The sequence below is a fragment of the Canis lupus genome, chromosome 33 (genome assembly GCF_048164855.1).
Source record: "Canis lupus baileyi chromosome 33, mCanLup2.hap1, whole genome shotgun sequence".
In the NCBI taxonomy this organism is placed as follows: domain Eukaryota; kingdom Metazoa; phylum Chordata; class Mammalia; order Carnivora; family Canidae; genus Canis; species Canis lupus.
The window spans coordinates 24,936,014-24,952,639 of NC_132870.1; the positions used below are offsets into that span (position 1 = coordinate 24,936,014).

The 16,626-nt window shown below is 33.6% G+C and overlaps 1 protein-coding gene across 1 annotated transcript in view; it reads right to left on the reverse strand.

Annotated features, from left to right (window-relative positions):
• The window catches only part of TACR3 (tachykinin receptor 3), an 81,245-nt gene that overhangs the window by 44,086 nt on the left and 20,533 nt on the right, over positions 1-16,626 (reverse strand). The window contains exons 2-3 of the mRNA XM_072810046.1: positions 5,440-5,628; positions 3,188-3,338 (exon numbers count right to left, since the gene is read on the reverse strand). Of these exons, the coding sequence (XP_072666147.1) occupies positions 3,188-3,338; positions 5,440-5,628 (340 nt within the window). The remainder of the gene's footprint in view (positions 1-3,187; positions 3,339-5,439; positions 5,629-16,626) is intronic.

The following is a 16,626-nucleotide window of genomic DNA, read 5'->3' on the forward strand; positions in this document are numbered from 1 at the left end:
GCCCGTCACCCATTCACTCCCACCCCCCGCCCTCCTCCCCTTCTACCACCCCTAGTTCGTTTCCCAGAGTTAGCAGTCTTTACGTTCTGTCTCCCTTTCTGATATTTCCCACACATTTCTTCTCCCTTCCCTTATTTTCCCTTTCACTATTATTTATATTCCCCAAATGAATGAGAACATATAATGTTTGTCCTTCTCCGACTGACTTACTTCACTCACCATAATACCCTCCAGTTCCATCCACGTTGAAGCAAATGGTGGGTATTTGTAATTTCTAATAGCTGAGTAATATTCCATTGTACTGGTAGTATTTTCAAACTATATATATATATACTTAGGCAGGTCATATGTAAAGATTGAGTAGAGAAGTTAATCCTCAATTATGTGAAAGTTTCATATTAGTTTAATTTTTAGGTTTCTAAATTCATTATAACATAGACATAGTAATTTATTTTACTTGCTGTTCTTCAGAGAATTTAATCTACAATGCTTTAAATGAAAACAATTACTGCATATTGTGGGAAAAAGAGAGATGGAAGCAAGGCTTCTCAATGGTTGCAAAGACCTCAGTGTTTGCCTAAATTTCTTAAGCTTTCATTTATTCTTGTTCATGTATTTAGGCAGCTCCACTACTCTTTTATTACTAGGAGGCTGGCTCAGAGTGGTTTTTCCCCATAGTGGAGTTGTTTTTCCCCATAGTCATGATGAATTTGTACTGTCATAACTGATACCCTCTCATTTAATCTCTGAAGTCCAATCTGTATTATCAAAGATAATTCTCTAGAAGATAGCAAACATATAATTAAAGTGCTCATGCAGAGTAGGATTTACATCTTTGACTTAATTTGTCATACTAAAATATATAAAAATATGATTACTAGATAAATAATTGAGTTCCAGACCATATAAGACATTATTTTAATTTTAGATACAAATAAAGAAATTAAGAGAAAACCTAGCTCTATTTTGAAATTTAACTTTTTAGACAAAATGAGTGTTACTCCTGAGATACTGATAATCATTCCAATACATGTCTGAGAAAGAAATCCAAGGGCAAGGTGATTTATTATGAGAAGTCAATGGCATGGATGTCGTTTTGGCTTATTTTAGCCCAGAACACAATATGACAGAAATAAGGACTGGAACTTTTAAGTGTCTTACCTTTCTGAAATGTTCTAGAAGAGTGACTCTCTCAGTTTGAATTGTACTTTATACTTTGAAATTATAGAGTAAAGAAACAAAAAGTAAACATTTCTGCCTTACTCTCATCAGTTATATAAGGGCAAAGACAAAAATATTCCCTCTTGGTTTTCTTCCCTCTGGGACTTAAATCAAAAAGTCTCCTGGGTCCCAGGACACAGAGATTTGCCTTGTCAAAAATAAAACAGGAATACTCACTTCATGTCTTGCTAGACAATAGTATATGAATATGAGAAAAAGAGAACTTCATTAACAATTACTTGGCTTATTTTAAGTTGTTTAGGAGCTAGCAAGGAAAAAATGTTAAAAAAAAAAAAAAAAAGATGCCTAACCCAAAAGAAAGAAGTAAAAGATGGGAAACTAAATGGGTAGTACAGAAACAGACATTATTCTGAAATACCTATCAGTTATTTAATGTGATGACACCTAAAATATAGCTATAAAAAATATTATCCCCAAAAGCATCCTGCAATATGAGCAAGATGTTGGAAAATGAGGACTGACACTACAAAGTATAAAGAGAAATGTTCATTTAAGATGTGTTATTGGCATTTTGCTAGTTTTAGGCGATTTTTTTTGTTTGTTTTTGGTGCTAAAGGCATAGTTCGATTGTTTGTGCACTTCATTCCTAAGGTAAGTTTCTTTGAAAGAGAAATAAATCCAGTTATCCATATTATAAGCTGAAATGACTAAATTAGTGTGTAAAATTTCATGCTTACTTTTTGTTTTCAAATACTAGAGACTATGATAAAATGTGGACTGAACTGAAGTCTTATCTTCCATTATTTATCAATAACAGAGGAAAAACATAACAGTACTAAAATGGAATCAATTTGCTACATTAGATTTTATAACATGATTGATCTTTGTTAAGTGAGTGTTTGTAGGTAAGTGGTATTTAAATTGTTGAGTGTTTTTTAAGGGAAGTGTCCATGTAGTAGGTAGTAGTTCTACATAAATAAATGAATCATAAATGGAATAAATAATAATTGGCATAGCCAGTATGACTTTTATCTCTGGGAAAACCTCTCTGATTTGAACTGGAGAGTGAAGATGGAATAGATAATTCTAGGATTCTTTTTAACTCCACAAATTTTTTAAAAAATCTCACTTACTGAGTCACATGATGATAGAAAAAAATCTTAATGAAAAAGTAGTTCTAGTAAAATGTCAATATAATAATTTTAGAGGCTTTTTGTTTAATGCAAATTGTTAAAAAATAAGCTTTTCCTTGCCACCCAATAAGTCATAGAAGAGTATTAGAGCAGCTCTTATCTCTTAATCAGACATATATGATGGCTGGGTAGAAACCAGATGGAGGGAAATGCATGGGTGGCTCAGTGGTTGAGCATCTGCCTTTGGCTCAGGGCGTGTTCCTGGAGTCCCGGGATCCAGTTCCACATTGGGCTCCCTGCATGGAGCCTGCTTCTCCCTTTGCCTATGTCTCTGCCTCTCTCTGTGTGTCTCTCATGGATAAATAAATAAAATCTTAAAAAAAAAAAAAAAAAAAAAGAAAGAAACCAGATGGGGATGAGGGAGGAGGCGAGGTGTGGGTGGAAGGAGAGAGATAGGTAGATGGATATTAGGAAATTATAACACAGGCTAGGAGAGATTCTGGGATAAAAGAAGCTGTTGGAAGATTAGAGGACATCAGAGGCATTCTGTTCAATAAAGGACAAAGATAGCTACAGACAGAAGTATAATCACTGGGACTTAAAGTGAAATTTCAGAAGTTTCAGGTGGACTAATTGAGAGTATTCTGCAAAACATAATAAAAGTCTGGTTTTAAGAAAGTGAATATTCCAGACTGATATTGTACATAGACAATGCTTATAGAAGACAGAAAGAAACTAAAATATTGATAGAAAGAAAACAACACAAAAATAGGAGTAAAGCATTAAATCATATTAAAATGCCATAGTTAAGTTTTCGCCCTCTCTGATGGGCCACTTGCACAAATGTTATGTAAAATTATATGGAACAGTACCTTTCTTTTAGCCTTTAGCTGCTCATGATACTTGTCACAGGTATCTCCTGGGATCTCTCCTCCCCAAAGAGTAATTCCAACAATGGTGTATGTGACGCCCATGATGAGCAATGGGAAGCAGTATACCAGTATAATGACAATAATATGGTAACTGCAAGAAATAATAAAAAAAAACACATGCCAAAGAGCATATTGAGATGCAATATGTGAACTTTGAAATCATCTCCTTTTAAATAATAATTGACAATTCCAAAGATTATTTCCACATTTTCTCTAAGTCATCATTTCACAAATCCATCAAGATATGGTGTTATTGTCTACTACAGTCATGGCTACAAGTTGATTTTTGTCAATCTTTGATTCATATATAAAAACTATAGCTGCAATGCATTGCTAATTTAAACTACCCATACTCTCCTTGCCTAGAGATTCAGGATGAATGCCATTTCTCTGCTTGGAAATTATTGAATTAACCTAATTAAATTTATTATCAGAGAGAAAGATGTCAAACAGAATAAATGAATCAAATTACAGATATTTTTTCACACATAAAATTATTCTATGTATCCCTGCAACACCAGCCATATTTGAAATAAATTGTGTTTTTTATCCAGATAAAAAATGTAATAGCTATTCTAAGGCACTTTGGATCTCTAAGCTATATGACTGTAATTTTAAAAATCAGGTAAGGACACACACATTTTTTTTCAATGTCATGACACATTCAGTTGCATTGTTGATTTGGTAAATAACATTCAGATGTTTAGTCACATCAGTGTCAGGATTAACAAACTAAATTCTAGGACTTCATAGCTTTCAGTCAAAATTATAAGGATGCAGTTGGGGAGGAATAGGAAGGCAACTGATAATACAACCATGCAATTAGAATTTGTATAAAGTTTTGTGTAGCTTCTATTGTCTTAGGAAGGCTTTAAAGTAGTAATTAAAGAATTTGGTACACTAGGCTTCTCAATATCTGTTTCTTTGTAAAGGGAATCTTTTACCTCCTTGCCTTCCCATTTCCTGATAGGTTATTTGGTATTGAATTACAGTAATGGGAAGCAATTCTGTCAACCAGTAATTTCATTTTGTTACCATGATTACTTTTGTTTTCTTATACAGCTAAGATTTATTAATATCGGATAGAATAACAGCACTCAGTGTAATGACCGCTGCCTGCTTTTCCTTCGATAAATACTCCCTAATATTTTTCTTTAAAAATCTGGACTCTGGGCAATCTGAGAAAGAAAAATACCATGTGATTCCACTCGTATGTGGAATTTAAGAAACAAATGGGCGAAAGAAAAAAGAGAGAAACAAATTAAGAAACAGACTGTTAGCTACAGGGAACAAACTGATACTTCCCAGAGGGGAGGTGGGTAGGGGGGAGGGGTGAAATAGGTGATGGGGATTAAGGAGGGCACTTATGATGAGCACCAGGTGGTATATAGAAGTGTTCAATCACATATTGTACACCTGAAACTAATATTACACTGCATGTTAACCAACTGGAATTAAAATAAAAACTTAAAATTTAAAAAATCTGGACATTTGGTATAGACCAGTTTGTTAAAACAGCTACTTTAAAAGGTAACCGTTATATTTGTATCATTTGTTATTGTGAAAGGGAAAAGTAGGACACTACATAAGATTTTATTGGATTAAGATTTAAATAATTGCAGTAAAAAATGCAAACGGGCGCTCAGGTGGCTCAGTCAGTTAAGCTGCTGACTCTTGGGGAGACTGAGTGATGGCACTGAGGGGGGCACTTGGCAGGATAAGCACTGGGTGTTATGCTATATGTTGGCAAATTGAACTCCAATAAAAAAAAAAAAAAGCTGCTGACTCTTGGCTTTGACTCAAGTCATGATCTCAGGGTCCTGGGATTGAGCCCCATGTTGGGTTCTGCGGTCAGTGTGATGTCTGCTTGGGATTCTCTCTCTCTTTCTTTCTTTCTCTCTCTCTCTCTCTGTCTCCCTCTCCATCTCCCTCTGCCACTCCCCCTGCTCTCTCCCTCTCTCTCTCTGTCCTAAACAAATATAAATATTTTAAAAAATTCAAACAGTTGCTCTACTGACTGAGCCAACCAGGTGCCCCATGTATTGTGGTATTTTAATGTGTCTCTTTCCCCAAGTAATGTGTGAACCCTTCACAGAAATGTTTATCTTATTTGCTTAATTGTTGCTCCCAATCTGTAGTCCCTCAACTGTTCATTAAATTGAATTAACAGCCATAATAGAGAATTAACTTACGTGAAATGTTGTTTGGGACCTTCTGGCCATTGCACATAGCAAAGGGTACGGCCTGGCATGACTTTAATTTTGGAGTAAAGACACTGAGGGAAGGCAAGTAGGAATGCTAGAATCCAAATACTTCCGATGACCATCTTGGTTGCTGTGGCAGACAGTCTGGGCTTCAAGGGATCAATAATGGCCATATACCTATATAAAAACAAACAAAACCATTTTGTTGTCTCTCTTGCTAGCAAAGTGAAAGATGGAGTTTCAAGGGAGTTATCTCTCTGGTAAGCAAGTTAATGAGGATTTTGCTCATAGAGGCAGCATAGAATGATAATCATGGCAGAGTCTTAGGAATCAGGCAGACTGAAGTTCAAATCCTCTTTTGTCACTTATTTAATATTTTTAAACCTCAACTTCATTATTTTAAAAATAGAAATAAGAACATCCGCCTTGTAGGGGTAAAGTCGAGATCAATAGAAATAATGTAAGTGAAAGGTATCAATTATTTGGTACTGTGCCTAGCACATTATTAGAATTCATAAATGTCTGCTGAATGGAATTGGTAAAGTGTGTAGTCAGTGTTTAAAAATGAGTTCTACACCTCAAAACTACCATTTTTCTTCTATATGTTTAACTGTTCAGAAGAAAATTCTAGAGAACTAATATGGCTATGATTGACAAAGATGAGGAGCCCCCTATAAAGTATATCATCAACTTCACTTAAAACCTTCAAGAGACAAGTTCAGGACTCAAATAATAATGAATAAGTCAAGCTTGACTGAGGCTATGTCTTGCTGTTACCTCTAAATTGAAGTCATGGTTTATCATGAAAATATTCATACTGTCTATGTAACTACGTATAACATAATAGTTATAGGAAAATATATTTGAGACTCTGAAAAACACATATATGATTTTTTGAGTGCAACTTTTTGGGAAATTGGAAACTCTCTGAATATGCTAACAAAAGTCAAGTTTATTCACTTGGTAAAATAGTGAATCAATTTACAGTTTTAAATTGAATAACATACTTAATTACCAAACTCTGGCTAATAGAGCAGAAAATTAATTACAAATTATACATAAAATCAATTGTATTTCTGCATTTCTATCAATAAAACATTATTTAAATATTTTACTGTTGACCATTTTGTGTTTCTCAAATGTATTTTGATTTATGAAAAATTTTCAAAGGCAACAATTTAATCAAAGAATGAGTGTTACTCAAGCACAAAACATTTTAATCTTAAGAATAAATATCTCAGGATAAGGATAATTTATTAACTTGCTTATTGCTCTTTGCTTTATGAATATTAGACAAAATTGGACCTTTAATAGATATTTTGGAACTTATTTATATACCACTAATAATATTAACTTCAGTTGAGATTTACTTAAAGGAAACATCCTCATTATTATGTATGACAGCTAATAGATAAAAGTGAATGTTAAGTATGAAAAAAATCATAAAAACAGTACCATAGTTTCAGAAAATAAAGTGAACCACACAATGAAAATAAAATGCATATATTTGAAACTGAAAATTGTTTAAAATGTACCTCTTGTGCTTATGTTGGTGAGAACTAGCAGCATGTACTGATTGCTAACAATGAGCAGGCAATTTATTATATACATTACATATATTTAATATCCAGAACAATCTAATCAACCGAATAATATTATCTCTATTTGTTTTTTTTATTATTATCTCTATTTGATAGAAAACTGAAGCTTAAAGACATTAAGTAAATTGTTCAAAATGACCTCAGATGGTAAAAGCTAGAATTCTAAACCAGTCCTGCCAGTCTTCAAAGTCCATATATTTACAGACTATGGCTTTGAATATGACTGTTCATGTAAGGAATTGTGAAAGAGAAAGAAAAATATATATGGTAGATGCCATCCAAAGAACCACATTATGCCTCAGAATCCAAAAGTGTTCATGTTCAATATTAAAGACAAAAGTCAAGCACAGAAAGGCAATAATTGTAGTTGGGCACTTCTGTTTACACTGCTGCTGATTATGATTCACCACAGCATTTCTCTCATTATATTGACTTGTTGCTTAATGGGCATTTCTACAGCCAAGCACAACACTTATCAATAAATTTTGTTGTACTGAACTGAATATTCTTCAACTCTAATAATTTTTTGCTTTTCTGCTTGCCTCAGAAGTGTATGAATGCAATATCGATGTTTAAACAGTTTATTTTTTGAGACTAAAAAAGAGAATTTGAGTGACATGAGCAGAGTTAGAGTCCTACACAGTTACTCTAGCACATATAATTCAAAATAAGATGCAAGTTGCTTATTGATTTTTTTTGGTAAATTACTCTATATTACAGAAATTATTTCCTGACAGGTATTGTTTCATATGAATTATATGAAAACAAACAGTTTATGTTCTCATTAACTAACACTTTAGTGAAAATAGAAATTTAGGAACTTCAATTTGACATTTTTGTCATTTCTGGTCTGATCCATTATTCATTCAACCAAACATTTGTTGAATGCCTACTGTGATATTCCAGACACTTATAGTGATACAACACTGAGGAGAAATGACCTTCACAGAGCTCATAGTCTAGACTAACCAAATAATGTAAAATAAATATAAAATTACAAATATGACAGTGTTACAAAGGCAAGCAATATATAGACATGTGAATGCATTTACTGAGAAAAACATATTTGGAATGTGATTCAGTCTTCCCTAAGAAAATTCTGAGTTGAAATTTGTAAAGGTGACTATGCAAGGCGGCAGAAGAAAAGGAATTACCAGGAAGATTTCTGGAAGAACAAAAGATATGTGAAAAAATCCTGTGTTAATGGGTTTTTATTGGTTGAGTTGTGTCTCTCTAAAAAAGATATGTTGTATCTTTTTTAAAGAGATACAGAATGTGTCTTAGTTGGAAATCAACTTTTTATAAAGGCAACTGAGTCAAAATGAGGTTATTAGGGTGGGCCCTAATCCAATATGACTGATTTAAAGGAGAAATTTGGGAACAGAGGGAAACATATGGAGAAGGCTATATGAAGATAGAGAATTGAATGATGCACCTAAAAGCCAAGCAATGCCAAAGACTACCTGCAAACCACAAAAAGCTAGGAGGAGGCAAGGATGGATTTCCTTACAAGTTTCTGAGGGAGCGTGGCCTCTGCCAAACCCTGATTTCAGACTTCTAGCTTCCAGACTGTTAAGACAGTGAGGTTCTGTTGTTTTGAACTCTCAGGTTGTGGTACTTTGTTACAACAGCCCCAGGAAACCAAAGCAATGGGTAAGGATGGGGGAAGCATTGGGCACTTGAGTAAACACTACTGTAATAGGAACATGGAAAGTGAAAGGGGAAGTGGTTTAAGATGGAGTTGCAGAGCAGATTGTTTTTTTGTCCTATGGCAAGTAATCAAGATGATTAGTCAGAGAAGAATAATCAGATTTTAGTACAGAAAAGGAACTGAAGGAGGAAAAAGAATGGAAGCAGGGGAAGAAGTAACCTGGCTATTGTTTTGGTTTGGATAAGAAGATTGCTGCCTGGAGTAGGGTGTTAGTGGAAGGTTGAATTCTGTTAACGGTTTGAGGAAAATAAGAAATGCTGAAACACTGTATAAAGGGAGAGCCAGTTGGCCTAAGAAGTAGGCTGAGTTCCAGGCACTGCTGACAAGACCAATTTGAAATTGGTAATTAGGGATTCATTGTGGCATCAACATTTCCTATTCTGTGACTGTCTCCATAATAATTTGCTCAAAAGTAGGCATGAAAAAAACCCTGGATCTTTAAGGCTCATCCATATGAATATCACTGGGACCCTGAGAAGAAATGATCCAATCTGAGACACAGTATCATTCAAATGATTGTCAGTACTTTATTTCTCCTTTAAAGAAATGCATACTTTTTATGTGATCAAAGGTTAGCTGTTCCTAGGCTGGGCTTCTCACTACCATTCTTTTCTCACTAAACAGATTCATAAATACATTAGTTTCCTTGGTATGGTCATTTTGTATGCAATAGTTAAGACTGGATTCTTCACTCTTCCAATTAGCATAATCACTTAAACAAGTTTAAAATCACTTTTTCATTATCCATTAGTCTGAAATTCTCAGAAGCACCCATTGAAAGCTCATATTTTTAATGCCATCTTTTATCAATTTCCCTTTTCATTCTACTATAAGATTCACATTCCTTTACCACTTATATTTTTCTGATATAATTTAAGGGTCTTTTCTGGTCCTTTGATGTCTAAAATAGAATATTTTGACATAATTTTTTCAATAAGTAAGCCTTTTCCATTTTGCAATTGTTCTTGATATCTGGTATAATTCTTCCTTTTGTGAACATTTTTATTAAGCTCTGTTTCTGGATCTTTATGAGCCTCTTTGCATTTTAAAGCTTTAGTATGAATACAGAGTACACTCTGCAGATGGTACTTGATTATATCAACAATGCAAAAAATATTTGCCTGAAAAGACATGGATTTTGCTGTTTTCCAATTTGCTTCTGGCCACGGTAGACAATGTTTTAGTCTCTAAAGCCCAAATATAATATGCTGTCTGGCTATTGTCTGTGTAAAATAATTAGTTATAACAGCTGTTCATGACCCATAAAATTTCAACTTCAGGCCTTTGGTGCTAAGGCATTTTCTGCTTTGAAAAATCACTAGAGAGAAATATAATCTTTTATGAAACTGCATTTTGTAGACAAATTTTATTTTGTGCTTTTTCATAAGTGTTTTAAAGAAGCAAGAGTGAGCCAATTAATTTATTATAAATATTGTCTTAGTGACTTTTTAAGGGAACAAGTATTTATTAAAACAAACATATATACATATATTCAAATATATGTACACATATAATAGGAACTTCAAAATATTATCAAGCAAGAAACAAATCACTTGTTTACTCAAGTTTTTGTTTTGTATGAGTAAAATTTATAAACAGGCATTTGAGGGAGACTGTATTTAAAAAATAAAGTTTCTGAATAGAAAAAGTACTTGACTTTCAATGTATACACATTCAATTTAAATTTGACAATTAGGTTTGTCTACTCATTTATTAATCTAGTATCAACTATTTGTTTTCAATTATTTCTTGAATGCTTTTTTCCAAGATTGTATTACATTTTCTGGCCATATTGGTAAGTGAAATAGATATAGTTCCTACTCTTGTGGAGTTCAGAGTCTTACATAGAAGAAATACATTATTCAAATAGTCACAAAATACTTCAGAAATTACCTAAATGTTGCTTGGGAAACATTGACTCAAGGATATTTAGTTAAACTTTCCTTGGAGCTTTATTGTAATGGCCTGCACACGTTCAGCATCCTCCCCCATGATTTCTAAGTGATATCCAATCTGACCTACTTGGTACCCTCTGTTTCTGTTCTTGAAACCATGTCAGAAACATTTATCTCACCCATTGTGAACCTGGAGTGAAATTGTACTGTCATATGATTTCCACAACAAATCCAATTATATAAAGAATTTCAGATTTCAAAATTTTAGGAGTTTAGGGGAGGAGAGAATATACCACTAGTCTTCATCCTATGATTCTAAACCTGACTTTTCTTCTTTGTTATACTCACTTTATATTATGCAATTAAAAAAAAAAAAACTCTACATGTACCATGGGTGACCCTGTCATTTACAATGCTTTGAGAACTTTAGCCCAGTTCCCTGTACTGTCAATAGACTAGTCAGTCTAGTTTAATCCTTTGGGAGGTCTGCAAAATAAATTGTCTCCATTGTGTACACCAGGATGCTATAAAGACATGTACTAGTAATTATAAAGCATACAACAGGTAATTTGACCTAGGTTGAAATGATGGTAGAGATATATTAATAGTCATGGCTTTCCTGAGGAAGCAACATCAATTTAGAATGATAAATAGGAGTTAATTAGAATGAAGGTGGGATTGGAAGAGAAAGCAGAATAACAAGTCCTGAGGTTGGAGAAACCATGAGGCATCTGAGGAAATAAAAAAGCCAGCTTCGCTATAGTACAGAGGAGGGGAAAGCAGAGGTGTCAAATGAAGCTGGAGATGGAGGTATTTATTACTCATGACTTCACTGATATTATATATTCAATATATATTTAGATTTTCTTTTTTGACAATAAAAGCAATAATTGCCAACACCTCTACCAGACACTCTTCTAAGAGCTTTATATGTAAATCATTTAATCTTTAAATTCTATTTATAGTAATTATAAAATGAGTTATAACAAAAAGCTACCTCATTAAGTATGACATAAAACAATTTCTTGTCAGAATTTCAAATATGAATTTAGAAGTGGTTTTCTTTTTCTTTTTTTTTTTTTAAAGATTTTATTTATTTATTCATGAGAGACACAGAGAGGGAAAGGCAGAGACATAGGGGGAGAAGCAGGCTCCCTGCAGGGAACCCAGTGTGGGACTCCATCCTGGGACTCCAGGATCACACCCTGGGAGAAGGCAGACACTCAACTGCTGAGCCACCTAGGGATCCCTAGAAGTGGCTTTCTGTATTGACAATATAAAACTTATTTATAAAATAAAAGATTATTTTATGTTATTTATACTATCTCTGATGATATAATTCAAAAATCAGAATATAATAGATTATTTCATCCATGAGATACTATAAAACTCTTAATCATTTTTTCAGAGTCCAACTAACTTACATCTTGTGTCATCTCTATATTGTCTTAGAAGATTAATGGAAGGGATCCCTGGGTGGCTCAGCGATTTAGCACCTGCCTTTGGCCCTGGGTGTGATCCTGGTGTTCCGGAATTGAGTCCCACATCAGGCTCCTTGCATGGAGCCTACATCTCCCTTTGCCTGTGTCTCTGCCTCTCTCTCTCTCTCTCTCTCTATCATGAATAAATAAATAAATTTTAAAAGTTAATGGGAACATACATAACCACTTCTATACATCACTTCGAAAGTGCTGCTTTCACAGTCACCTTTATGTTATCAATCAGATATTAAGAAACTAATTCCCCTTGAAAATACTTTTGAACTCTGGCAGATTATTTTCCTGGAAGCAATCCCTTCATTTAAATGTATTTGAAGTTGAAATTGACCTATAAATATTTTTAGTATTCAGTGTTTCATAGAGATAATACAAAACACTATATACCTAATTGTGTATAACTATACATGATATTCTATTTATACTATAACATGCTTCCTAAAATGCATACACAAAGCCTCTTTTTGGGGCAATACAAACAGATATGCATCCAGTTTTATTTTGTTTTATAAGGAAAAGAGTTTTTAGATAAAAAGAGAATTCAAAAGGCTGCCCCAAAGTGGAGGAGTTAGAATAAGAGCTAAAGAAATTCCCAGGCGGGAGCAATAGACATGTAAAATTATAATCAATGAACAAAGGTACTGAAATTTCTTTAGCAGAGAAGACTCAGGACACTTGCTAGCTTTAGTCAAATGTATGAAGAGCTATAGAATAGATAGAGTAGTTTGAGATCATGATAGGAGGTAAAACTCAAACTACACTTCTTGGACATAGATGAATCACAAGTCTCTAGGGGACAATAGATTGTCTCCAGTGGTAATAAGTCTTTTTTCTTCTTTCTCTCCTTTGTTAAGGCACTCAGGAATCAGAAATAGAATGAATCACCATTTACTGAATGAATTAAAGGATTATAAATGTAAGGCAAATTGTTGAAATATGTAAAAGTAGTCTCCCACGCAACTTTGAGATTCTAATTTTAATCAGAGAGAGTTTGTCTGAAAATTAATTATAATTCCAGTCCCTTATCAGAGAATTATAACAGGAAGAAGATTGTTGGGACAATTGAGTGAAATAACTTATTACTTTGTATAATTTTCAGAGTACTACATGTATGACTCATATATTAAATGGTATTGAGCCAAAATTCACTTCCTCTCTATCAGTGTTGCCTTAAAATTATTTGGCTTCCCTTTTTATATAGCTTTTATATGCATGTGGTTAAGTAAAGTTACATATTATAATTGGTACTATAAGTCAATAGTTTTGGCAGACATTTTTCTTAACTAATGGGCAACATTAAGAGTATTATTAGAATGAAGAGAAACAATGTTATATCTACTCTTTTACAGTGTCAATGGCTTCAGAAAAAAGCATGAATAGTACTACTCATATGAAAATATGTTCATGCTTCATTAATAGCCTTTTCACTTTTGGAAAATGAATACTTTTTTGAGTATGAATCATTGTAAATATCATTCATATATACATATGAGTTACTCTGAACCCCTTTATTTTTCTCATTTTCTTTGCACAATCATAAACCTTATCAGTTCAACTTCTGACATCACCAAATCTGTTCTATTGTCCCTTCCAAATCTCAATTCTTGGACTATTGGAACATTATCATAATGAATTTTCCTGATGCTACTCTTTCTTCGCTTTCTTCACAATGTCTTTAAAGTTATCTTTCTAAATTATTTCACTGTTTCTTCACTTTCGACAGAATTAACTGCAGTGCTGCACAATCTTTACTACAGTGTCACTAAATATCTTACTTTATGCTCAAATTTACTCCATTGTGTCAGTCAGAGCTCCAGGGAAAAGAGATTGCACACTGGAGTGGGAAAACTGAAGAGAGTTTAATAAAGGGGCCATTTACAAAATTAAATAGATAAGCCATTTAACAAACTCCATTTTACAAAGGTGTTAAAGGAAATCAACTTGAAATGAACATTCCTAGGACTAGGAATGGGTGTCCCCCCTGGCCAGGTCTGAAGGATGAAAGGATGCTACTATAATCTAAAGTGAGGAGATGAACCCTTGGGGGAAGAGCACTTGACAAGAAATACGGATACTGTTGAGGGCTTAGTCAATTCACAGCAATCCTGAATGGAAGGAGTGGTAGATACAACCCAAACTTGCTCTCCTCTCTTTCTCCCATCTCTTCCAAGTGTCTCCCCCTAGGCAAGGCCAAGAAGAGGCCAGAGAGCAAGGGACTCTATAGATGCATTTAGTCCACAGAAATGGCCTGGTGGGGAGGGGACAGAAAAAACAGTGGAATAAGTAGAGGGTAGATCTGAACTGAAATAGAAATTGTCCAGCTCACATGGCCTTTAATAATTTCATATTTCTCATATGGTAGCTTCTTTACTGTGATAATTCATCTCTTGCTTATACCTTATTCTAAAATTCTATGCCTGCTTAACTTCCAAGTATCCTTGAGTTTTCACTCAGATTAAAGAATGATCACTTTGGATTCCTTCACTTCTCTCTGTCTGGAGTTAGTTTTCAACCTTCTCAGTGCTCCAACAGCATTATGCTCATATTTTGATTTTAGCTCATTGGAAATATTGATTGATTGATTTTTTACCCATTTATTTTTCTCTGTGTTCCATAGCACCTAACAAAATACCTATAGTAGTTGACATTACAGTTGAATAGTGACTGCAAATGGTTATTGAACATTTGGACAGTTGAATATTTGAATACTTCTATGGCTGTGGAATATTTGGATGGAGTGAATAATTATTTACAAATAGAAATTTCAGCATGTTTACAATTTTTAAAGCAATAGTTTTCTCAACTTTGATAAATGGGAATAATAAGCATAATATAGAGTATGATTATGAAGTTAAAATAGCATTAAATAACAGTGTGTACAAAGAGATGAAGATAATGTCAGGCACTCTAGACAATCTAAAACATCTCAAACTGTGTTGAATAAAATGAAATTAACACCTAGGATAAAAACAAAAGCAAAAAAAAAAAACAAAAGCAAAAAACAGCTAAAGTGGTACGCTTGAGGCAAAAACAATTTAACTCAGTTCTTAGAACTTGTGATTGGCATTAAAAGAAAAATAAGTTTATGCCAAAATTCTAAGGATTGAAAAAATATCTTTTTTTTTTTTTTTTTTGAAAAAATATCTTTTGATATTGTCCCTAGCTCTTCAACACAAACCTATCCCATCCAGGTAGGACATACTGATTATTTCTCTTCTAAATCTCTCCATCTGAAACAATTTTCTATATAGAGAGTAATGAGATTTTTTTATGCAACTTCAATAAGGCCCTCTAATGCTCAATGATTCAATGATTCAATGGAAATATTCAATGTTACACTTGGAGAGTTTAAAAATTTTTTGCATATTCTAGGAATTAATTCCCCTCAACTTTGTCTAATGAGAATATCAAATTCCTTTCTGAGAGGATCCCTGGCTGGTTCAGCGGTTTAGTGCCTGCCTTTGGCCCAGGGCACAATCCTGGAATCCAGGGATCGAGTCCCACGTCGGGCTTCCGGCATGGAGCCTGCTTCTCCCTCCTCCTGTGTCTCTGCCTCTCTCTCTCTCTATGTCTATCATAAGTAAATAAATCTTAAATAAATAAATAAATAAATAAATAAATAAATAAATAAATAAATAAAAAATTCCTTTCTGAAATAAATAGTGGCATACAGAAAGTATTATCCATGATGGAAAAGCAGAAATTATTTCAGAAATTCAAGGTCAATCTGAAAATCAGCTAATGTAATATACCATAGTAATAGCATAAAGAACAAAGACCATGTGATCATATTCACAAAGGCAGAAAGTCATTTACCAAAACCCAAAAGCTTTTCAGAATAAAAACTCTCCACACACTGGGAATATAAAGGAACTTCTTCAGCCTATTAAAGTGGACTGATTAAAAATCTAAAATTAATATCATACTTAATTGTTAAAAATTTATTTCTTTTTCCTTATAATGTGGAACAAGGCAAAGATGTCCAATTTCATCACTTCCATTAAAAATTGTACTGGAGATTGATTCTAGCCAGGGTAATCAACCAGGCAAAAACCAACCAAACAAAAATAAAATATAAAAGAAAGAAAAACGATAAAAGGCATGCAAATTAAAAAGAAGAAAGTATTATCTTTATTAGCAGATGATTTATTCCTCTATCTTGAATATCCTAAAGAGTGCACCAAAACCAAAACCCATTAGAATCAATAAATAAGTTCAACAAAGTCACAGGATACAACAAAGTAAGTCAACTGCATTTCTACATACTAGCTATGAACAATCTGAAAATAAACTTTAATAATTCCATTCAGCAATGTGGAATTTAAGAAACAAAACAGATGAGCATATAGGAGGGGGAAATAAAAGAGAGAGGGAAACATACCATAAGAGAATCTTAAAGATGGAGAACAAACTGAGAGTTGATGGAGGGAGGAGTAAGTCTATATGGGTAATGGGGATTAAGGAGTGCACTT